The following is a 26,445-nucleotide window of genomic DNA, read 5'->3' as shown; positions in this document are numbered from 1 at the left end:
AGTCAACATAGGCTCCTGCAACAACTTGTGAAAATTAACCAAGAGGAATCCATAAATGAATCGTGAATCACAGTGCAACTGAACTCCAAATCCACTACTGCTACAGTCAGGAACCCACGAGGCACAAACTCTCAAAATATTAGACCCCAAGTAGAGTAGATCACCCAAACTGTCAACATAATAAACACCATCCACTCAACCCACCATGTTATGTGGAATGCACACTCCAACTCTGCTACAATAGTGACCACTCCAACATGAAACTGCACCAAATACAGAGAATCCACACACTGTACATCTACTGCAGTTAACACAACACTGCAGATTACCGGCCATTGCTTCATAACCATAACACCCATGCACTACTGATGGTGAATAGTCATTACACGGTAGATAGCAAAAATGAGAGCCCAGTCCAAACTTGTCTGCCATCAACTCCTCAACACATGGATCAAAAGCAAACCAATGAACATATCCTTTAGTATAATGCCGATAAAAAGAACCAATCTCAGTCAAAGACTCATCCTGCAAACGTGATATGACCAACTGAGACTGATCATCAGCTAAGTCAGAGGATGATATAGCCAAGAGTGCCCTCCAAGTCAAACATATCACAATGCTCAGCTGCAGCACCCAACTCAGTTGAACCTGCCTCCAGTGGAAATGGACCAAATATGCCAATAATAGTGTCGTGGACAGATTTATCCTCATCTCCACTACCTCTATCAACCTCGACCATGGACATTCGCGGATCACCAGACACCTCAGCTTGTGACTGTACAGAATCTGGTAAAGACTGCAGTCGCTCTAACTCCATGGTCACCTTAGCCAAATGAAACTGCGACTCCTCAAAAGCCAACTGTGTACTCTCAAGAATCTCAGAAGTCACCTCGAGCTGCTGAGTAAGCTCACTCACCTCATCTTCCTTGGCCAATAATGCATCATATGCTGTACTCCCCCACTCCATAAGATAATCTCTGTCGGCTACCAACTGCATATAATTTTGTCTCAGAATCCCGATAGCCTCCCATAAAGAGTGGATCTCTATCAAGGAAAGATAATTGCCTCCCTACTCATCACTAGTAGGAGAACCCCATCCATAAACTACTAACAACTGACGAGCAACATCGAAATGCTCGCAAGTGATAGAAATGTCTCGCTCGCCAACTCTCAGCTGACTAGACACATGATTGTGCCAACTGGTCGAACTCCTATACTCTATCCATGGTACACTGTCCAAAGGAGTAACCTCGAAATAGCTATCATCTGTAATACTTAGATCCTAGGACTCTTCTGTAAACTCTGTCATATCTGAGAGATCATCAACCCATTCCAACAAGAATGGTCGACTGGATATATGAACAATGCCCAACACAGGTGTGTAAAAACTAATTCCAGCATCAAAAAAGTTGCTGGCATGGATGAGAAATACACCTAGCAAACTACTAATCAAGTCCATGATGGTGCAATAGATACTACCACCAAGGAATGATAGATATCTCTGGTCAAAACGATCCCAAGTACTAAGATAAGGATCCCAACATCTAATCCATGAACGAAAACTAGCTGGCAATTCAAGTAAACTTCTAACCTGAGTAATGTGAACAATACCAACTGACTTCATGCACTTGTCTACAATCTTTGAATCCGGCGTGTGAATGCTAGACATACTCATATCATCATCATGTGACCCGACTGTAAAAGAAAACTGAGTCCCTGTTATACGCACTAACTCCCGAACTGAACTCACCTCAAGACAAAGCTCGTCCACGTGTCTCTCAGAATCCTGGAGAGCCAACCGAGTACACACCAAGGAATTTCGAGTATCCTCTAGCTCATGAAAAAGCCGGTCAACCTCCTCCTCCTCCTTCACTGCATCTTCCTTGATCTGTTGTAAGTCGTCACAAGAAGAACCTGTTGTGACTCCTTTCTGTCTCTCCTGCAGTTGAATCATCCAAATGTAATTCTCAATCAATCCATGTATCATGTCATGATGAGATAAAGTCGTGACAATATTCTTGTCCCCTGTCTTCAGCTGGCTTGCCAAACCAAGTGAAGAGCTACTAGCCTCTATCTCATGTGAAGAAGCATCCAACTGTGCTTGATACTCATTTTCTGCAAAGTCCTGAATGCTCACTTTTGGATCAACTGTACTATCCTCAAACATGATAGTATCCTCAACTATTGTAACTTCATCCAACCCAACTATACTGGAATCACTATCTGTATCAATCATGCAATCCGGTGTGCCTATGATATCACCTTCTGCTGCAACTAGCTCAACCTGCACAACATCTGAAACCCCTTCTACCTATGAAGATGATGCAAATAAACCATTACCTGAAGATGTGTTAATGTCTCCCTGTATTGAATCAACATGTCTGTTAAACTCCTCATACAAATTTTTGCCTGTCATAGGGAAGGTACGATCCTTAGGCCTATCAAAATGTTCAATCAGTCTCTCCTTAAACTCCACATATGAGGTAATGTGTGCATGACCCATAGTGACCATAACATGATGCCACCACTCGTGTGCTAACCCATCCAGGTGAATTGCTGCATACTTAATAGCTTCTTCCTCAGGCATAGGGTTCATTTGAAAGTATGTGTCAAGCTTTTGAACCCAAGCTCTTGCTGTAGACTTCCCCGAGCCATCATAATATGGTAACTGAAGTTTCCCTACTTTCTTCTGTAGCTCATAGCTCTGGTTCCTGTCATGTCCATGTGGCATATGCTTCATCCGCACATCTATATACTCCCTAAAGGTAATTGCAGTAGTAAAATCTAGACCTCCGGCTTCCCAATCTCTCCTCAGCAGGTCTTGTATATCAGTGATCTGAGGCTCTGGTACGGGCTGCTCTGGAGCTCTAGGAGGAAATGTTGGAACCATGGGCCTCGAACTCACTGTCCTAGTTTGCTGGGGTGCATGACCGAAATTGTTCTCAACTTGTTCGCCTCCATTATGTGCCCCATCCTGATTATTACCATTCTGATTATTTTCTTCAACCACATTAGCATTCAACCCCATTTGACGAGCCATCATTTGCATCATAAGCTCAAATCTTTGAATCTGGTCCTGTGCTCTTTGCTCTGCTGATCGCTATCCCTGTGCTAAGGTGTCTAATAATTGTAAGAATCTTTCCTTTCCCTGATCTGGATTGGCATTCATTTTGTCAAACATTTTTCTCTCTATCTGGCTAATCCAAATTCCCAATAAGACCTCCACAGGATGGCAGGACTTATAGCTCTGATACCACTGTAATGACCCCAACAGGTTATAACTGCTTCAAACACCAAAAATCTTTATACTTCAGTTGTTTGACATTTCGTCAAACACTTTGCAAGCAAGCTCTGATACCACTATAATAACCCTCCTCAAATCTGCTCTCAAAGATGCTGATTGAATGCTCAAAGAATTTTGTCAAACAATTCACATGCAAGGGATGTATGACTGATATAGTATTTCAGCTAGCTTCAAATGACTTTTTCTTCAATTTGCATCAATGAGAATCTTGTGCTAGAAGACTACAATGGACTACACAATGACCTAACATGAGTGTGCTACTAATTTTGACAATATTCAGTGCATATATATGATCTAAGTATGAGAAATGAACACCTACAGCCAACTGGCATTTTTACAAACAGTTGGTATGCAAACTAACTAGCTGATAAATAATGATATTAAATTGCTTAAATGACACCAGCAACTATTATCTTCTTAATTGCAATGAAAATTACAATGCTCATGAAATATGGCCAAGACTTGGGCATTTACATGGATTACAAAATGATAATGCTGGTATAATGCACACTTACAACTGAAAGCTTATAACACCCTAAAAAACAATACTAACAAAAGAACCTGGTTGTAGATGGCTGTAATAATTTTCTTCAATGCTACCCTTTCTGCTTTGCTTTTTCGATTTGTTTTTTCGAACTGCTTTTTCGGCCTGCTTTTTTGGTTCCGCTTTGTTCAGACTGCTTTTTCGGCCTGCTTTTTCGGTTCCGCTTTGTCGGACTACTTTTTCGTACCCGCTTTTTCAGCCCACTTAACTGAAAAACAGACTTTGAAGCATTCTTAGGAGGTCTACAAAAACCGAAAAACTGAAATAACTTTCAAACCGTGGAGACTTTCGACCTGATTCTTTTTCTGGAATGCTCTAAATTACAATTACAATCATCTAACCAATTTACACCTTCTAGTTCACCAAAATGATGGCCCAATTACATACTCCTAATTTTTTAGGCATTTTCGCGTATCCCACGGTGCTCAAATACTCTATCCTAGAACACTGATAGTGGAACTGTGAGAGTTGCAACCTTTATTTGACCCAAATGGGTGTCCAGAAATAAAAACACCTGAAACAGAAACTAAGTCTAAGTACATTTTTTTTGGGTGACACAGGATTGCCCTTATACCTCTGGATGTTGTTGCATCACTCCGTCAACACTATGAAAGGACAATAAATATATATATATATATATCAATGATTAAGCATGTAACCATAACACTGCTGCATCGTCTTTCATTACCTGTGTTATTGTTTGTTGACTATTATCTTTTCAATTGTTTTTGGAGTATATGTCCACCATTAGAGAATGATCCCAACTTGATTCTAAAAACAATACTCCATATTTGTCACTGTATGAAAGCTCCTGACAGCATATAAATATTATAAGGAAGTCATATATTGTTGTGTAATATGGTGATTGTTTAATCAATGGTGTGCCTTCAATAGCTTATCTTCATGTAATTACGGCATGCATGTTGTCCTCATCATGTTGATTTAAATTGTTGTTAAATAATTATCTTTAACATCTTCACTTTGTGGCACTTTTCCTTATATCAAGAACTTTGTATTGATTTGCCCCCATGTTTGGATAATCAAGAAAGTTGTTGATGTCAGTTTTGGACCACTATATAGCAATTGAATACTTGATATGGAATATCAAACACTCAATCCCTCTCTTGAAAAGTAAATACTCATGAAGAACATGAGAAAAACTCCAAGGTTCCTTAAATCTGTCGATACTAACTCAGTTATATTAATGTGATTTATTGGTTAATAACATAGGCAGGCTTACATTATTCATTCACGTATGTTAATCTAGCTTTGCAAAGTATATGAGCGCCAAATAATGTTGATGGTGATGATGGAGGGTGCGTGTTCAAATGACTTGTGCCTTCCTAACTTTCTTCTCGATTGAACTCCAACTACTACACTACTCATTGTCTTACTCCTACTCCTATGAATGGAAAGATTAGCAAATGGACAGGGATCAAATCAGATGAAAGCTTACCAACAACTCTACCTCCATAGATGCAATGATTCAAGGGAAAAAGAACTAGATTACCATGCAAGGCTTCCTAACCAGCTGTTGGGATGCTAGTGGCCTAGTTTATAGATCCCTATCAAACATCCACTAATATCACCATGCAACTATCCATCTACTCTTACTCTTAACAACTTTCTTGAAATAAAATCTACTTTAACAACTTCAATGAAATTTAAGTCTAACTATTGAAAGTAGAAACCATGCAATAACACCAAGTGTTCTTAATCACCATGCAAGTCACAACAATGATAAAGAGAAGCAATTTTGGTATTAAGGAACAATTTTCTTCAACCCTTTACAAATGAGAGCAAATGACCTTATATAGGGGCCAAAATTACAACCAACGGTAGAGATAAAGGAAGGCAAGAAATTTCGCCCCTCTTGAATTATATCATGAATCCAATCCTTGACTTCGTACAGCTAAGCCGATATCTCTTCTATATTGCTCCCATTGTCTTGTGAAAGAGCTGCCTAATGCAACTGTTGGATAGGCTGGCAATCTCTCCAATACTTGTTCTCGGCCTCCAACTTTACAATCCTCTCGTTCGCCTTCCTCAACCTTTCTCTAATTGAAACCATGCCTTCCTGGATCTCCTCACAATTCATGTCATCCATGAATCTTCCCAAGTTATGCTCTACTATTTCATACTCCTGGGCTACAATCTCATCCACTGCCTTGCTAACCTTTGATATAGCAATCTAAACTTTTCAGTGACCCTCATCATCACTCCTGATTACCTCTGCCACTGTTTTTGCAATTTGCCTCTATTTCTCACTATCTTCCTTTTCCACTAACCCTTGAATATCTTCAACTATTTGGACAGTTACCACCTCGCCTCTTGGCATAAGCATTTGCCTTAACCATAGTGGTGTTGTGCATCTCCCCAAATCTAGATTCGGTTCGAATAGCAAAGCATTAACAATGGCTTTGAGCACCTCGCTTATTTCCTCAATATCAATTGGCCTATCCTCTTCTTCACTAGTGCCTGTCACATGATTTCCATGTTGGTTCTCTAAGAGAGGACAGTACTCCATACTCTCACTATAACCACTTGATTCTGAATCAGAGCTCACCTCTATCGCGACCCTTTGTCTACTTGTGTTAATCTCTTGGCTCCTAGCCTCAATTATGCTCCCCCTTGACGGTGTTTCATTCTGTCTCTTTGTTGTTCAACCTCCAAATTTCTCTTCTTACCCTTCACTACTCTTGGTTTTTGGCTTCTACCTTCACCTTTATGTCCGACTAACTCTGCTGAACCCTCTTCCTCCGGTTTCATCTTCTCATAAGTAAGACACACCTTCCGACTTTGTACTTGCCTTAACTTCTCATTGCACCGTGACTCATTGTGTAGATCAATTGTCCTTGTAACTGCCTCTAAGGAAGGATCCTGATGATCATCCCAATCCACTGGACCCAACTCTGTTCCATCCACTGTATCATAATCCTCTCTTAGCACATTTTCATCATCTTCCAGTTGATCGAGAATATCAAGGCCTCTCCATCTGATTGCCATCATCATGCCCACTAAAAATCTTGAGAAAGCTAACTTCCTCGCATGAAAATCATTCTGGAAATTGACCCAAAAATTTTCTATAGTAGGAGTATGTTTGAATGTGTTTTCGTGAGATGCATTGACAAGACAATTAGGATCGAATCCTTGTCTTGCTCTATACCATCCTAGATAATATCGCTCTAACTCTTTCTCCGCAACTGCAAAGGCGATAGGATTGGAGCTAGTATCATTGCCTATTCCAAATGAGAAGGTAATCCCTGTCTCACCTTTAAGTTTCATCATTTTGTCGTAATGTTCAAGTTGCCTAGCCAACTCCATCAAAACTATCTTGTCAGGTGGGTACCTTGGAAGTCTCTTGGGACAACTGTACTTCCTGCTACTCTAATATAAGTGAATTGCGAAAATTGGATGAACCAACTCACATACTTCTTAACTTTTACTTCTGCTTCCGATGAGAGCCTTCTAGCAAGTGTCCCTTGTAATATCCTTACCGTCTTCATGGCAAAGGCATCATAAAACATCTTATAATCTTTGGTGTTGTGCAAATGAAGCTGTGGATAGCACTCATGCACCAAACATTGCCCCAGCCCATTTCCGATCATTCCTAAGGCCTTAAATCCACGATTTCCATAGTCTAGCAATTGGATAGAAAAGATAAGATCCCATATAGAATTGTTTTTGATTTTGCACTGTCCTAAGTTGCAACTCTATATTTTCACTTATGATTCTAGCGCAATCAAATTTTCTTTTTTCATTTTCAATTTCATCAATAAAGTAGTACACCTAGTTCTCGAATTGCATACCTTGAGCCACGCCCATGATTCGGTTGAGAAGCACAATAACATCGCCATACTTTGATTTCAAATCTGGTTCTTGCCTTCGTGTAACCAATTCTGCTTTAAATGAAGGAAGTAGGCCTCCTAATTATCCTGAAATAACTTGGACGCCTGATCCATCATTACCACTGTCATGCCTTTATACTGGGGAATATTAAATACTTCTTCAACCACTTCTCCACTTATGTTAGCCAACACTCTCTTCTCTTCATCAAAAATGATGGACTTGGTAACAATATCAAACCGGGATGTCCACTCCATTACCAATTATGGACAAGGCAAAGTAAAAGGGAAAGTCGTCGCATGTACAATTCCGCTCTTGTAGATCTTCTTTGCCATGAGGGATCGCCCTTCCTTCAATCTGTCCTTCAGTTGTACAATGTTCACGATACTGCTATTGGTATCACTTATTCACCTCACTTTCGAGAAGGTGGTGGTCTTAGGCATCATGTCTTCCTTGTCTTTTTTGGTATTCGTTCCCTTTGGGTTCTTGCTTGCACTAACATCTACCATCCTAAACACTTATTTTTGCCCCTTCGTTCTAAATAATATAGACTACACTTATCGATCTCTAACCTTCTTTCTATCAATGGAATCTAGCGTATTTCTACTTCTTCAAGTCCTATCTCTCCACTTATAAATCTCCAAACTTCAATCCTTGGGGTGGGACTACCACTTATTTCTACCTCTTCATTAGCTTAGAATGGACTACACTTATCAATCTCCAAACTTCAATCCAATGGTGGTCTAGCTTATTTCTGCCTCTTAAAATATCCTATCATGAAATCTACACTTATATCTCCCAACTTCAGCCTATCAACAGAAATGATGAAGTGGTGGATGAGTAGTGCAAGAAGAAGATAAGGAAAACGAACCAAAAAAGAACAAAGAATAGAATCTGCCTTTAAAACCAATCTTTGTCTCTAAAAATATATAGAATTTGACCTTAAATCTGTCTTTACTAATAATTGGGCCCTCTTCAAGTTCGGATCAGATCTCAGAAAATTTCAATCCTCCCTCAAGATGTGATGCCCTAGCAAAATCAGAACTCACCAGTCTTGCAAAAAAGTTTGCAATGGTCTTTATAGATGATTTTCTAATCTATTCAAAGAACGAGGAAGAACATCAAAAACATCTAGAAAAAGTTTTGTAAAGGTTAAGAGAACATAAATTATATGGAAAATTGTCTAAATGCACTTTCTATCAAAAGGAAATCCAATATTTAGGGCACATTATATCAGCTCAGGCCATAGCCGTAGATCCATCAAAAATTAAAGCAATTAAGGAATGGCCTATACCTAAAAATGTGAAAGAATTTAGGAGTTTTATGGGATTGGCGAGATTTTATAGGAAATTTGTCAGGAATTTCCCCAAAATAGCTTATCTGATTACATCACTTCAGAGAAAGGGAAAGAGATTTGTTTGGATGGAAAAATGTCAATCAGCTTTTGAATACTTGAAGGAAAAGCTAACTACAACACCCATACTAAAAGTACCTGACCACAAAAAGAATTTGTAGGAATTTCTCCAAAATAGCTTATCTGATTACATCACTTCAAAGAAAGGGAAAGAAATTTGTTTGGATGGAAAAATGTCAATCAACTTTTGAATACTTGAAGGAAAAGCTAACTACAACACCCATACTAAAAGTAACCGACCCACAAAAAGAATTTGTAGTTATAACAGATGCATCAGGAGAAGGTTTAGGAGGTACCAATGGAGGACGAATATGTAATTGTATATGAATCTAGAAAATTGAAAAATTATGAGTAGAATTACGTACCTCGTGATCTGGAATTAGCAGCTATTATACATGCTCTTCAAATGTGGAGACACTATTTGATTGGAAAACCTTTTGAACTACGATCTGACCATCACGGCCTAAAATATATCTTTACTCAACCAATTCTAAATGCTAAACAAAGAAGATGGCTAGAATTTTTAGCAGACTATGACTTCGACATATGTTATATTAAAGGCAAGGAAAACAAAGTGGCAGATGGCTTACGTAGGAGAAGACACATTTTTGCAATGGCTACTATAAACTTCAAATTAAAGGAACAGATTTTACAACACCTAGAGCATGATGAATTTTATTCAGAGATCAACCTAGCTCTTATCAGGGACCCACAGGATTCTAAATATTCATAATTTAGTCTACAAGAGGATGGATTGTTAAGATATCATAACAGGATTTATTACCCAACAAATTTGAACTACGAAAAACAATTCTAGAAGAATCTCATTCAGCTCCATATTCAGGACACCCTTGAGTAATTAAAATGTTGTCCGATATCAAACCTCTATATTTTTGGAAAGGAATGAAAAGAGAGATAACAGAATTTGTGGCAGGATGTTTAGAATGCCAAAGAGTAAGGGTCCGTTTGGTTTGTGGAATTTAAAAAACCCGGATTTCTACAAACTTTGGTTTAGCCAAATCAAGGTTTTGCAAATCTTCATTACAATTTTTGGGATTTCACTTAAACCGTTTGTTTCACTCGGAAGATGCGTATGAAGACACATTTTTATGCATAAGCTTGGAGTTAAAGGCAAATTTCAAAAAGTAGTCTAATCTATTGTTTTTACACTCCTTAAAAAACATAACCAAGTTTTCATTTTAAATTCCGACTTGCTAGTAAGAAGTTGGAAAACCTGGTTTTTAAGCAAAATTGGAAGTCCGGTATGCTAATTCCATTTTGCCAATTTTGAAACAAACACAAAAATTTTTCAATCCGGATTTTGAAAAAACCAATTCTTGTCATCTTCCAGGAACCAAATAGACCGTAAAAGCAAAACATCAATACCCAACCGGTCTTTTGCACCCTAGTGAAGTACCGGAATGGAAATGGCAGATAATTTCTATGGATTTGGTACAAGAATTACGTATGACACGAAATCGACACAATACCATTCAAGTAGTAGTTGATAGACTGACAAAAGTTGCTCATTTTATACCAGGAAATCTAACTGATGGAGCACTAGGGATTGCTCATAAATTCATAAAAGAAATTTTCAGATTGCATGGAATTCCAAAGAAAATTATTTCAGACAGGGATGCTAGGATAACTTCTAGATTTTGACAAACATTATTTTCAGCACTAAGTACTAAATTAAACATCAATTCCGCTTATCATCCTGAGATAGATGGTCAAACAGAAAGAATAAACCAAGTGTTAGAAGATCTTTTGAGAGTTTATTGTATGGATCGGCAATACCAGTGGGAAACATATATATCTTTGGTGGAATTTGCATATAACAATTCCTATCAATCCACCATTAAAATGGCTCCCTTTGAGGCTCTATATGGTCACAAATGTAGAACTCCTGTGAGTTGGAATCGTTTGGAACACAAAATTATTATTGGACCTGAATTGCTTAACGAAATGGAAAAACAAATAATCCAGATTCGTCAAAAATTGAAGGAAGCTAATGACAGATAGAAAAGTTATGCAGACGCAAAAAGAACACCTAGAGAATTCTCATTGGGAGAAAAAGTACTATTAAGGGTAAAACCTCAGAAGCTATCAAGTTTGGTAAGAATGCCAAGTTAGCCCCAAGGTATGCGAGACCCTTTGAGATATTGGACGTTGGGAACCTAGTAGCTTACAGAATTGCTTTACCACCAGCCCTTGCCAAGATGCATGACATCTTCCTTGTGTCATACCATAAGAATTACATTAGTCATCATGACCATATAATTGATTGGAACCTATTACAGGTGCGAGAACCAGGGGTGGTAGAAATAGAACCACTCAGAATACTCAAGGTGTGTAAGCTACGCTTACGAAATCAGGAGGTGACACAATGCAAGGTCTAGTGGGATCAGTATGCAGAGGATAATGCCACTCGGGAGGATTATCACGAAATTTTTCAAAAATACCCTCATCTTTTCTCTAGGGCTAGAACCTGAACAGTTCTTTTCTTTTCTTAAATTAAACTGATAAGGTATTTTTAAAGTTTTGTTGTGATATTCATCAGGGACAATGAAAACTTTAAGGGGGAGGGTATGTTACATCCCAAAATTTTGACTTAATTTTAAAACTTGTTCATAACCGATGGATTTAACAGATTATTTGTTTTCATGATCATGTGAAATAGGTAGTTATTTATATATGTTGTATTAACTGTTAATGAAGATGGTCATTAACCATTAACTGTTATTAAATGTTAGCAGTTGCTTCATTTGAAATTATGATTAATAATTTAAAGTCTTTTAAAATGTTTATATGAAATTATTAAAGAATTGTTATTATGGCGGAATTGTTTTCATGGGTGATTGCAAGAGAAGATGAAGAGGGGGGAAGCATTGCTAAACAGGATCATCGGAATGGGATGCTCGCTTAGTTTAGTCGTCAGGATCAGCAAGTATGACCTTAAACTTCTTTGGAAAGGACACGACTTGAACACAGGATACATTTGTGGGACCCGCATGAGCTATTAAGAAAATAATCTAAGAAAGCATAAAATAATTTAACTAAAATATAAAAACATACCTCAAGGGATTTTGATTGATATTTCATCATATTATTATAATATATATATAAACATATAAATATTAAAATGAAATGGCACCATTATATTATAATAACTTAATAAAATGATGTCACCCCACTGATATACTTACATGAATGTATGTAAATATATATTATATTAATAATTGAATTATAATTCTTTCCAACCTTTTCTTTTTCCCTCTCTTTTCAATCGATTTAATAATTGGCAATTTGAATTGACATATAATCTTTTTTAAAATGGTGGAAGCCAAGAAGTCACGGCTTGCTCTTTTAAATGGGAGCCATGAGAAGAATCGGGCATATTCATTTTGCACACCCGACAACCTTTGCTCACTACGTCTTCCTTACACTTTCTCTACCACCTTCAGCACCCGACTTCACACAATCCCGTGTGTTGAAATCCCTTTTTCTTTCTAGTCTAAACATCCACTTACAAGCAGCAGCTCTGCCGTATGTACTCAGCCATTGAGAAATAAGTATTCTACATTTGATACGTTTGCAGCGTCTAAAGAAGGGTAGATTTCCAATTCAGTTGCAAGGTTTCAAAAATATTTAGAATATACATCAGGTCATGTAATGTTATTTCAACATCATTTTACTGCTTTCCATAACAGCCAGTTAGGCTCACAAGACTTTTTCTTTTCCAAATTTATTTGAAGATACAATATGAATTTTTGTTGCATACTCCACGTGCTTTGTTGACGGTCCTCTTCTTTTAACTTTCATAATAAATTAGATACAACCCTTATGTAAGCGTTTTTCCAAATACAATAAAATCCAAAATATAATATACTATCCAATAATATTTCCCAAATAGTCTTAAGAACATAATCTTTCTCGTCACAGTTGTGATAAGCATACTAAGCAACGAATCTATGCATAGAGCAAATTGATCATGAAATTTCGGACACCTAGGACTCCCCGGCTATAGCCAAGTAAGGTGAAGAGGTGGAACAAATCTGCAAGAAAGCAGAGGAGAAATCAGACATGAATAACTTAAATGAAATAAACTTAATAGCTTATGCTCATCCCTGACAATGAAACCTGTTGTCAAGTCAAGCAGTGGTGATTGGGTCAATGAAACCATCTGAAATCCTTGGCCAAGGTAGTTTAAGGCATGGTTGTCATATAATGATCACTTGATGTTAGTAGCACTAGTTATGCCAACATGAAACACCAGATGCTCAAGTGGCTAGACTAAGAACATTCCAAGCCCAGTCTTAAGGTAAGGAGGGCCTTTCTAATTTAATAGAATTTGTGGGGATAAGTATGGCCCGAGGTTGCTTATCCTCTCACCAAAGCCGAGGCTTGCACAACCAGCTAAAGATCCTCCGAAAGAATCTTGTATGTTCTTAATTTCTTTCCTTGTTAAGCATTACTTACTTGTATGAAGAAAGGATAGTTGATCTTATTATTTCAATTGATCATAAATGTAGTTTTTTTTCAGTTGATCATTTAATTAGTTATTTCAGTTGATCACAAATACAATTATTTTCAGTTGATCGTTTAATTAGTTATTTCAATTGACCATAAATACAATTATTTTCAGTTGATCATGAATACAAATATGTTTAGTTAATCGTGAATCTAGTTATTTCAAATGATTATGGATACAGTTATCTTCTATTAATCGTGAAATTAGTTAATTTCAAATGAACATTGATATGGTTATGGTTGATTCAGTTAATTGTTAAAAACAGTTAATGTCATATGAAAATGATTTTTCAGTTGTCTATTTATGAATGTTGGAAATTCTTTGTTTAAACCGTCTTTGTTTTTTATATGAAAAACCATTTGTTACACTTATAGTGAAATTGGCCCATTTAATCGCTAGTTTTGATCAGAAATTGGAAAATTGAAACAAGGTAAGCCTAGGAGATGTCAAATTTTTCATTTAACAATGCTTTGGTAATTAAAATATCATTAAAATCAAATCTTAGCAAGCCAAAATCGATTTTCAATTCCAAATTACCAATTTCCTCTAACATTTCTAAAATCCTCTAAGCTAGATTTTGTTGAAGATTGTAGCTGCAATAGAGATCTTTATCTCTAGAAATATGGACGTTATTACTGTTATTGTCACCTTCAACTGAAGAGGACATTTAAAATTTAAATTTGTAATATTAAATGTAAATGGCATGTGTCATTCACATGCATTGAGGCATGAATATTCGAAGAGTTATAATTAATTATAGGAGTTATGGGAATCTCAAGAGACCTTCGGTTATAATGTGAAGAGTCTCTCCTATTGTTATATATTCACATTAAGCAAAGGATATTGTACACTTGAACATCTATTATCAATAAAATGATCTTTTGTTGTGTGGCTGGGTTTTTCCCTTCATTCTACAAGGGTTTTCCCAGGATATCTTCTAGTGTTGATTTTCTTTTTAATGATTTTCTATATTACTGATTTTCATCTTTAGTTTCTGGGCTTTAGTTTCAACATGGTATTCGAGCTCGAGTTTTGATATTATTTAGCTCTTCACTTCAAGTAGCTGCAAAAGATTATTTTTTACTTTTTATTTTTATTTATTGTCTTCACCGTTGGATGAGGTTCTTGGCTCCTTGCTACCATATCCATTTGATGATACTGGTGAAATGGGTCAGGAGATTTTATTTCTTTCATGCAAGTTTATCCTAGTATCTTTAACCTTTTTTTTTATATGATACGGAGAGATTCACCTATCATATGTTTAATCAGACTTTAAGAAATCGTATCTCTATGATTCTCTAGTGTTAAGTATTGTTTGGATTTCTAACCCAATTGTATTTTACTATAAGAAAGTTGAAGGAAATCAGACCCACAGTAGAAATATAGGGAGCAAGTCTGAATTTCACCACTTGGGTTGTCACCAAATTGCATTAGTTGAGTTGGGTCGTATCTATTTTTTTCCTTTTCATTGCTACCTATTTCTGTTTGGGTTGTACAGACATTCATTGTTGCAGACAATGAGTATGTCATGTTTAAGTGTTTTTTAAAGTAGCAATGTAGGTACAGGTGTGGGTGGATCTGAATTGGGTTTGAGGGGATTGTACGAGAGTTGGAGCTGGTATGAGCATATAGAATTTAAAGGAACAGGTGAGCAAATATGAGGTGGGAATAACCCTCGAGGAGGGCACTTTTGCCAAGGTGAAATTTGCCCGGAATTCTAAGACTAGTGAAAGCATGGCCATCAAGGTGCTCCACAAGGAAAAAGTACCAGTTCACCACGTATGCTGGTAGCATATGCATGTCAGTTCACCAAGAGTCTTATATTACTCTATCTTATTCTATCTTTTAATTCTTTCTCGGTCCCGCATATGTGCTAGCAACAGTTATTCTTTTGGACTTCAGTTACTTTTTGTCAAGAAAAATCTGATTAAAGAGTTATCGCATATATGGAAACCATCACATTTAAGATATGAATGTCAACATGCAAGATCATTCCTCCATCACCACTCGCTTCAGGTTAATTTTCATTCCGTCAATGATGATGGTATCAGCTATAAGACATATATAATCTCCAGTTTTACCATTACCGCATGTGTTCACTTTGCGATTGATAAGCTTCCTTCAGATATACGGCATCTGGAAAAACGGCTTTGTCTATTTGCACGACCTCTCCATTTCTATCAACTGCTTCTCAAATTGAAGTTTTTTGGTATCTTTGTTTTGGAAAATCGCATCCCTCAGATTTGATGATGATAATCTTAGATAGGTGTGTTCTGTAACATCTGCGAACTGCCTGGATCAGTGGTGATTTTAGTGAATGATTATTCCTGTGTTCCGAGAGTAGCAGCTTTGATATATATCGAGCACCTTATCATTCATTTATTATGGCATCTCACATTGACCATGAGCTTGTAATGGAAATTCATATCTTGTCTCTGTGAAGCTTTTGGTCATGCATGGATCAATTCTATTGGAAATGGGTCATTCACGATGAGACCAGCTCTGCTACAACTATAACACTGAGAGCGAGCTTCTTCTTTTTTAAGGAGGTTTCTTTAGCTATCTTCTTATGATACTCAAAGTTATATTTCAATCATTGAATGCATGTTACTAATAATGTTCCTTATTTGTGATAAGTTATTGGTATTGTAGAATATAAGATTCTTGCTGGAAAAGAGTTTCAGATGTGATTGCATTCTTCAACTACAAAGTGGGACTTTGTTGTGAAATAGTATTGCATGGAATTGAAGAGATAAGTATTATTTTAATGTTGATATCATATTTTTTTAATTATATTGATGCTATGAGATTTACAGGCATTATTCTAAATCTCTTTGTTTATGTGTGTTTATTGAGATTAGACTACAAAGAGATGAGTATTTATGAGAATTGCTAGAAATAGAGTATACTATTGTTTGATATCTTTGACTGATTAATCTTTTATATCTCATTGTTGCAGCTATAACAAGAAAGGCAATAGGTTGCTTTGGGAAATGTTAGATTAGAGGGAGACTTCATAATTAAGAGGGAGTACTTATGAAATCCCCCTCATTATCATACATGCTTGTGATGCTTGTGGTATTTGTATAATTTGACTTAAATGGAACTAAGTCTTATTTTGTTATGTCTACTTCAATTATGTGTGAATAAATGAGATTGTAAGATCAGCTTTGATAACTCTTTCACTATGCGATAGTGAACATCATGTTGAGAGAGTCCATGATGTCATCACGTTGAGAGATTTCCTGATGGGAGTTGGATGTCATGTTGAGAGATTCCATGACAGCTCACGTTGAGAGAGTCTGTGATTAAAGGCTTAGTTGTGAGTCTTACAAATCTGCTATGTTGAGTGATTCCCTGATTATTAACAATGAGTAATTGTTACCAATTATCATGTTGAGCATGTCCATGAAAATGAGTAATTGATACAGGTTTTTATGTTAAGCAAATCCATGAATATGAGTAATTGTTATAGGTTTTTATGTTGAGTGATTCCATGGATTTTATAGGATCTATACGATGAGATTTTATCATTGACTTTTGGTTGTAGTTTTGTATCATTTTTCTATTAAAGATCTCTCTCTGCCTAAGAGGGAGAGTTGAAGATTGTAGCTGTGATAGAGATCTTTTCTCTAGAAATATGGACGTTATTACTGTTATTGTCAACTTCAACTGAAGAGGACATTTATAGTTTAAATTTGGAATATTAAATGTAAATGACGTGTCATTCACATGCATTGAGGCATGAATATTCAAAGAGTTATAATTAATTACAGGAGTTATGGGAATCTCAAGAGACCTTTGGTTATAATGTGAAGAGTCTCTCCTATTGTTATATATTCACGTCAAGCAAAGGATATTGTACACTTGAATGTTTATTATCAATAAAATGATCTTTTGTTATGTGGCTGGGTTTTTCCCTTCATTCTAGAAGGGTTTTCCCAAGATATCTTCTGGTGTTGATTTTCTTTCTAATGATTTTATTTATTATTGATTTTCATCTTTAGTTTCTAGGCTCTAGTTTCAATAAATTTCAACCAAATTAATGAGATTTTGCAATTTAATCCAATTTCAATTTTGCAATACAATTTCAAATTTTTCACTAAACAAAACATTCCTGGCAGTTGAAATTCAAACTCCAATTTCAATTTCACTATCAAAAGAAAAATTTCCTTTTCACCAAAAAAATTCAAGATTTTCCAAAACGACTAAATCAAAAATTTTCTTTTTGAAACTACTCAAGCTTATACAATTATTTCAAATTTTCGAGAAAAAATCTCTAAGTCCAAAATTTGCAATTTTATCCTACCAAATATCGTTGAATTTTGTTTGGCCTAAGGACAAAATTACATGTTCTGGAAAATCAAGTTTCGCACCAGGTGAAAACAAATTAAATCCCTTTCCTAGCCCGAAGGCGTCCAAGGTGTAAAATTTTCTAATCGAAAACCTCTGGACAATTCCAAATTTTGCTAAGGCAACCGAAAAATGGGGTCCCCAAAATTTTGGGGCAATGGTGTGAAAACCTCACAACAAAAATCACTCCTTTCTATGGCCAATATTTTAACTCCATCGGGATTTATTGCAGACTCAAGATGCCATTGGCACACAACTTGTTTGTTGTTCTATGCACTTGAGGAATCGCAGGCTTATGTTTTGTTCGTTGTCTTTTTATCGGGCCTTCACTAGGACTATTACCTTATGGAAAATATTGCCACTTCCCCTGGGTTCAATTACCATGTCCTCCTGCAATATAATTGTTGCATACACAATATTATATTTGTTGCTGCTTGGTCAATGTATGTTGACTGTATTTGTCGTCAATTACTCCATATCCTCCAAAGTTTTGGCAGCTTTCTTGAAGATGACATTGAAAATGGTAATCATGTGACTGGGCTGAAGACTCCCGATAGTATTCTCATAAGACTTTTCGGTCAACATCCATACTGGCATCGTTGTATTGATTTTTCTTTAACCGCTTCTTATTACTTCATGTCGTTACCTTGTAGTACATACACTGCATATGTAGTGTTAGGCAAATACATATATATTTTAGCATTTGTTAGCAAGTATGTAATATTTTAAAACTTCTGACAATATTCCTTGACTTATTCGTAGCCTTTGATGGCATGGACAATATGTTGCTGCCAAATGCTTAAATGATATCGATGGAATCTTCTTTACATCCCATGAACTAATTTGGATTTATAACAACATCTTTCTTATTTTCCTTGGCACAGTCATTATTCTGTATTGAACTCATAACAATTGCTACATATTTGTCCTTGCATTTAATCCATTCTTTTTTGGTTAGATACCATCACATAATATTGGTCACATTGTTGCATTCGCTGTATGGTTCCCAAGGATGTCATGTGTTCATTATTAGATAAACACATGAATATGGCAGGTCTTTTATTACTATTCAAGTTTATTCATATAGATTGTTGTGTATAGAGTTTATTCACTCGTAATATGAGAGTGTCATCAGCAGACTTGTAAGATAAAATCATCAATGTTAAATAATTTGCATACTTGTCTTGTTTTCCTACTTTGATATCACTCTTTTCCATCTTTTTCAATACATCACAGCTTATCATATGAAAGTTGATCCATCAATCCTCAATCACCAAACTCCTCAACATTGCATATACTCTTCAATGCCTATCGCATACATTATATTTGATTTGTATAAGTGCAATGTACAATTTTAGATCCATTTATCTTTAACTCTTCAAAAGTGCATAATCAATAATATAAACTTGACTTGTCTTTTGGTCCTTTTGGATCTTGCGAAATTCTTTCGACATCAATAAATAACATTCTTTATATGATATTGGCTTCCTTGAGACTTATCACACATGATAGCTTAGCTTTCTTGTAATTTCATGTTTTTACCTTTGAGAATGATGATAGTTATACTGATAATCTCGGCAAAGCAAATCTATGACCATCTTCACAAGTTGTATGAGGTTAACAATACTAGCAAGGCTTTGGCTCTTCACATGCAGCTTCTTCATATCAAAATGGGCAAAGAAGACTCCATTAGTTCTTTCTTTCTGAAAAATTCAGAATTAAAAGATCAATTGGATACTATTGGAGAGTCTATTAATGACAAAGAACTTGTCATGTTAGCCATGAATGGTCTCCCACATTTTTGGGAATCATTCATTTAAGGTATCAATGGTAGAAGGGAGCTTCCAAATTTTGATAGATTAAGATCTAATTGTATTCAAGAAGAATGCAAGTTGGAGGCCAGGGGAAATTCTTGTAAATCTTTCAATGAGGAAGATCAAGTCCTTAATAGTTAATACTCATAGTTCCAAGAAAAGAGGAAAGAAAAGGAATTCAGGAGCTTTGATGATAAGTATCCCTCTTCTTCATCTTCTGATTTTAAAAGGAAAAGAGATATATCCAAAGTGAAATGTTTCAGAGGTAATAAATAATGTCATTATTCTAGAAAGTGTACTATGAATCTTGATCATCAAGTGGTTGTTTCTGATGTAAAAGATTCAAGTTCTTTCAAGGACTCCAACAATTATCCAGAAGGATTTTTTTTCATTTCAGCATTGTCCAGTAATGTTCCAGCAGATTCCAATACTTGGTTGATAGATAGTGGTGCTTCTCACCACATTTCAGGCTATAAGCAACATCTATCAAATTTGGAAGAAAAGGACTCTCACTTGCAAGTAATCATTGGAGATGATGCTTCCTATTTCGCTAAAGGGGCTGGTAACACTTCATTCAAATTAAGTTCTGGTATACCTCTTCATCTTAGCAATTTTTATTTGTTCCTGGTATCAAGAGGAACTTAATTTCTGTTTCAGCCTTAGAGGATATAGGTTTTAATGTTGCTTTCACTAATGGAACAGTAGTTGCATGGAAGAAAACCTCTGATTTTAACTCAAGTGATTGGAGTTCATCATGAACGTCTCTACAAGCTTTCTGTAAATCAAATTCGAGTTTTATATCATGATGCCTCTGATAATAATTTGTTTTTGCATAGAAGGTTTAATCATCTCAACTGCAAATCTCTCTCTACTATGGATAAGCTGGTTGTACGTCTTCCTAAACTTAGTGCTTCCTATGATGGCATTTGCAAGGGATGTGCATTGGGCAAATTCACTAAGGGTCCTTTTCGTTCAAGCGAAAGTAGAGCTAAGCATGTGCTAGAATTGTTTCACTCTGATTTGTGTGGGCCCATGTCTTCAGCTTCATTAAGTGGATTTTGGTATTATGTCACATTTATTGATGACTTCTCTCGCAAGACTTGGATTTTCTCTCTTAAATCCAAGGAACCTGATGAAGTATTATCTAAGTTTAAGGAATTTAAAGCTCTTGCGAAAAATATCACAGAAAAGAAGATCAAGACTCTCAGATCTGACAATGGGGGTGAATTTATCTCTTGTGCATTTCAATCCTTTTGTGTTGATTTGGGAATTAAGAGGGGCTTTTGCATTCCTTACAATCCTCAACAGAACAGTATTGCTGAAAGGAAAAACAGAGCCATAGTTGAGGCTGCTAAAGCCATGATTCATGATCAAGGGTTGTAGATTTTTCTTTGGGCTGAAGCTTGCAGGACAGCAGCATATGTTCAAAATAGGAGCTCTCACATTGATCTTAACAACATGACTCTGGAAAAAGCCTTTTCTGGTTCTAAACCTGATGTATGTCATCTTAAAATATTTGGTTGTTCAATTTATATTTATATTCCCAAAGATAAAAGATCTAAATTAGAACCCTCGGGAAAGAAGGGAATTTTTGTTTGTTATAGTGAATTGTCTAAGGCTTATAAAATTTACATTCTGGGTCAAAAGATGATTGAGTTAAGAAGAGATGTCTCCTTTGAAGAAAATTTGATATGTGGAAGATCTATCGAACCCTCTTCAGATATTGATATGGAAGCACCTGTAATCTCTCAAGAACTTCCTCTTGCTACTCCCTCTTCTCCTAGCCTTGTTGAGAGGGAGGACTCTCCTGATGATTGTCCTTAATTTCAGCCTGATTTTGATGTTGGTCCTAGTGTTCCAGTGAATGAAAAGAAAAGCCCATTGTGGGCTAGAAATACTGTACAAGATGTTGAAAACATTTCAGCTCCACGGGGAACCCTTAGAGAAAGTAAAAGGCCTCAGAAATTTGACAGTTATGTAGCCTTGATGTGTAATATCATTGACTCTGAACCTTCTTGTTTTGATTTAGCTATAGGACAGCAAGTTTGGAGAGACGTCATGTTGGGGGAGTATGATTCAATCATGAAAAATGATTTTTGGGAGATTGTCCCTCGTCCAAAAGGTAAATCGGTTATTTCTTCTCAATGGTTGTTCAAAATTAAGCAAGGTGCTGATAGGAGTATTGAGAAATTCAAAGCCAGCTTTGTAGCAAGGAGCTTTTCTCAAAAAAAATATATAGACTATGATGAGACTTTTGCTCTTGTAGCTAGATAAACTTCTATTAGACCTATAATTACTATTGTAGCTGTTAAAAAATGGAAGCTACCCCAAATGGATGTCAAGACAGCCTTTCTTAACGGTTTCATTGATGAAGAAGTTTTGTGGAACAGCATGAAGGATTCGTAATTCATAAACAGAGATTCTCATGTTTGCGAGCTGAAAAAAAGTACTGTATGGTCTAAAGCAAGCTCCTCAGGCTTGGTATGTTCGTATTGATAGATATCTTCTGAGCTTGGGTTTTATAAAAAATGAAGTTGATCTGAATATCTATTTCAAAGGTATAATAACCTCATGCTGATCCTAGTTCTTTATGTTGATGATCTCTTCATTAGTAATGATGATAAATTGATAGACAAATGTGAGAATGACTTAACTTCTGAATTTGAGATGAAAGATCTTGGATTAATGCACTACTTTCTTGGATTGGAAATTTGGCAAAAGTCTGATGAGATTAATCTCAGCTGAGGCAAGTATGTTGTAGATATTCTTAAAAGATTCGGAGAGCTTGATTGGAAACCAAATGTGACTCCTATGGAGGTTAATTTGAAAAGACTTCAAGAAGTTCTTGCTGATTCAGATTTGATTATTTCCGCTCTCTATAGACAGTTGATTGCTTCCCTCATGTATCTTGTTAATACTAGGCCAGATATCTACTATGCAGTTAATACTTGAGTCAGTTTATGTGAGAACCAAGGAAATTTCATCTCATTGCTGCTAAGCACATTCTTAGATATGTCCGTTGAACTCTAAAGTATGGATTGAAGTTTTCACACACTGATGATCTTCAGCTTCATGGTTTTCCTGATTCAGATTGGGTTGGTTGCATTATGGACAGAAAGGTACTACAGGTTTTTGCTTCAGCCTTGTGTCTGCTATGATTTCATGGTGCAGCGAGAAGCAAAAATGTGTTGCTCAAAGCTCAGCTGAGGCTGAATATGTGGTTGCTTATACAGCAGCTCAAGAAGCAATATGGCTTCGTAAACTCCTCATAGGATTATTTGGAGAATCATTGAACTCTACCACTATTTTTTGTGACAATCAGAGCTGTATTAAAATTTCTATCAATCCTGTCTTCCATGACAAGTCTAAACACATAGAAATCAAATTCCATTACTTAAGAGACATGGTGTTTCGAAAAATTGTGGAGATGAAATACATCAGCACAAATGAGAAAACTGCTGATATACTCACCAAGCCATTGTCTAAGGTGAAACTTTCTTATTTTAGAAATAAGCTAGGTATGATCAACTTTGAGACTTAAATGGATCTAAGTCTTGTTTTTGTTATTTATCTGTGAATAAACAAGGTAGGTTGTAAGATTTAGCTATGATAACTCTTTCACTCTAGGAATGATCATCATGTGGAGTGAATCCATGATGACGTCACATGGAATAAATCCATGATGGGAGTTGGATGTCACGTTGAGTTACTCCATGACAGTTCATGTGGAGATCATCCATGATTAAAAGGCTTAGCTGAGATTTTTACAAGTTTATCATGTTGAGTGATTCCATGATTTTTATTTGTGAATAAACTCTACATTGAGTGTTCTTATGATTATGAATAGTGTTCTTATGATTATGAATAAAATATTTTTGTTCATTGAATGAACTCAGTAATAACTAATTAATTTCATATTTGCCCAGAGGAAGTGTTAAAACTTATAGCATCATATGAAATATTTAATCTTGTAATTCAAGTATTCATTCTAACGATTCCATTGGTTAGATCTGTCTGCATATTGATAGGCAGGTATAGCTCTTTCAACATACCAATGTATAGCTCAAACGAAATTGGGAAAAAGGGCAAACTTGTGTGATGCCAATATGACTACCAAAGCACTCTGAAATTCACTCATTGGTTCTGATTTTAGCCCTGATGTGATATCTCACTAAACAATTCAAAGGCTCCATTCCTGTTTTTCTGACTTCCCTTTGCTAAAGTTTGTTCGAGGGAATAAATGTATAAGATACATAACACAGTCGTGAGAAGAACCTAGGTTCGAACCCAAGCTCGTAATTGGAAAATACTATGATATAACCGCAAATAAATATTGAAAAGTAAAAGCAAAGATTAAAGGAGCATCCTCGCATGCAATTTTGCTCAGCAATCAAGCATGGCTATAACAACAGAAATTAGCAAACAACATCAAAGCCTTGTTGTGTACCCACAAATTCCTGATAAAATATGTTCTTATTTCTCAAAACAGAATCAAAATTTCATTGCAGGTGAAAAGTTTAAGAGAAATGACCTGAACTTGACCCTTGCGAACCGCTGAATATTTCCTAAATTGGTACCTAACAATGGACGAAATCAATGGTGGAATTTCTGCAGCACGAATAGCATGCGCTGTTGAAGTACAGAAGGACGGGTATCTAAGATTCCATTGGTATTGCCCAAAATTATTATCACTATTGTTCCATTTACAGATGGAAAAGCTTTGCCCCCCTTCGAAACCTAATTTTACTCCGCTGCTTCCTCTAAGTTGAAAAGAAGTTGTCAGTCTCAACCATGTTGTAGGGCATATGGTAGAAACGCACATTTTCTAATAGCTGCAACGCTTGACCATTTACACTAATGGGGGCCAAGCAAGAATTGGTGTCCTGCTTTTTTCACATATGCTCGTTGTTTGTTTCATCTACTACTTCATATCCAATCAGCCCATTCTTTCAAATTTCAAATTTCAGCATAGGGTGACCGTCCAAGTGGCCTCCAAGTGCTAGATATGGTGACCGTCAAATTCCAGGCTTCCTGACTATATGCTACCAAAAGCTGTGTGTTCTCTTTGCCCACTGATTTTTCTTGAAGGATATCTTTCCGAATTGAATACATTCCATCGTCTGTCATACAATATTCCCAATATGAGCAGCCCTAACAAAAGGATCGAATGGTGAAATTTGAAAGAATAGGCTGGTTGGACACCTCTACATCAGCCACATATTTGCACCTTGGTAAAAAAACATATTGCTAAGTTAGCAATTATGTTATTCAATGGTATGTGTTTGCAAATTACTAACACATATTAATACAATTAGCTAATATGATTGCTAATATACTATTGTTTACATTAACAATATGTATTTTACCAAAGTGCAAATATCTTGTTGCCTCGACAGATACTTCAACTTGGCTCCTAGTTGCATGGCTAGGAGAGTTGCATGAGATTCCGCTACATTATTAGTTCCATCCAGTTTTCTTTCTGATGTTATGGCTTTAACCTCCCCATTAGCCTTTCTTGCAATGGCCCTTGCTCTTGAAACTCCCGAGTTACTTTTAGAGGCTTCGTTGAAGTTTTTTTTTTTATCCAACCTTCATCCAGCAGTATCCAAATTGCATTCTCCCTACCTTTTGTTTTGTCCACTCTCCTACTTCCATCATTATACCAGTTAATTTTCACATCTAACCAGTTTCTTTGAATCAAACAATCCCATGAAGAGAAAATCCTATTAGCCTATCCTCGAAAAGTAATTACTTGCAATATTTCCCCTAATTACTAACACATATTATACAATTAGCTAACATACTATTGTTTATTAGCAATGTGTTTTATATTTGCACCTTGGTAAAAAAACATATTACTAACAAACAATAGTATGTTAGCAATTATGTTACTTAATTTTAAGTGTTTGCAGATTACTAATACATATTAATGTAATTAGCTAACATTATCACTAACATACTATTGTTTGTTAACAATTTTTTTGTACCAAAGTGCAAATATGTTATTGCGTAGATAGTGTCATGCAATGTTTAAGCCCATAGAAGTCGAGCACGAGCACAACTTGGCACAATTGTCAATGATGCAAATAAGTTGCACCGTAGTCGATGCCCAAGCTGAGGGCCAATAATTTTCATTTGGAAAAAGATTCAGAGATCATAGTCAATATGTTTTAAATGAGACATTCACAAACTTGGTATTTACAAAGCCAAATAAATTATTAAATATTTGGATAAGTTCACGAACTTTAAAATTAGCCACACTTTAGAGAGGCGATAAATTTATCCAATATTGGAGAAGTGATGTTGGAGAACTTCAGCGACTATCTTCAACAAGAGTTATTATAGTAAAGTAATGGCACATCTATAAAGATGGTGGGAGATGTGATGTAAAATTGTAATTATGAGACAAATTAAAGACTGCCCAAATGGATATGATGGTGGTTTTCGGCGGCATTCCTAAACTCCGAGAAGAATTAATTGCGAGGTGACAGACAAAGCGTGTGAAGGGAAGAGTATAGAGCAACAAGATTGGTTTTATTAATAGAAAATGACTATTCATCAAAAAAAAAATTATGACTTTAATATAAGATCATATTTGAAAAAAAATAACTTCGAAAAAAATGCTTTATTTTTTTGCAC

The 26,445-nt window shown here is 36.0% G+C and overlaps 1 protein-coding gene across 30 annotated transcripts in view; it reads right to left on the bottom strand.

The window, feature by feature from the left end:
* The window catches only part of LOC149570978 (uncharacterized), a 252,939-nt gene extending 227,897 nt beyond the window's left edge, over positions 1 to 25,042 (bottom strand). For 7 of the 30 annotated variants that reach the window (XM_089812531.1, XM_089812534.1, XM_089812548.1 and 4 more), the window contains exon 1: positions 24,338 to 25,029. In XM_089812531.1, coding sequence (XP_089668657.1) covers positions 24,338 to 24,628 — 291 coding nt within the window. In that variant the 5' untranslated portion in view covers positions 24,629 to 25,029. Of the gene's footprint in view, positions 1 to 24,337 lie in introns of all 30 variants that reach the window. The other 23 variants (XM_089812528.1, XM_089812519.1, XM_089812538.1 and 20 more) reach the window with 12 other exon arrangements.
* Between the last annotated feature and the right edge of the window lie 1,403 nt (positions 25,043 to 26,445).

The sequence above is a fragment of the Cupressus sempervirens genome, chromosome 2, assembly GCF_028749045.1.
Source record: "Cupressus sempervirens isolate cs-2001-9-10 chromosome 2, ASM2874904v1, whole genome shotgun sequence".
Taxonomy (NCBI): domain Eukaryota; kingdom Viridiplantae; phylum Streptophyta; class Pinopsida; order Cupressales; family Cupressaceae; genus Cupressus; species Cupressus sempervirens.
This window is presented reverse-complemented; position numbering and strand designations above follow the sequence as displayed.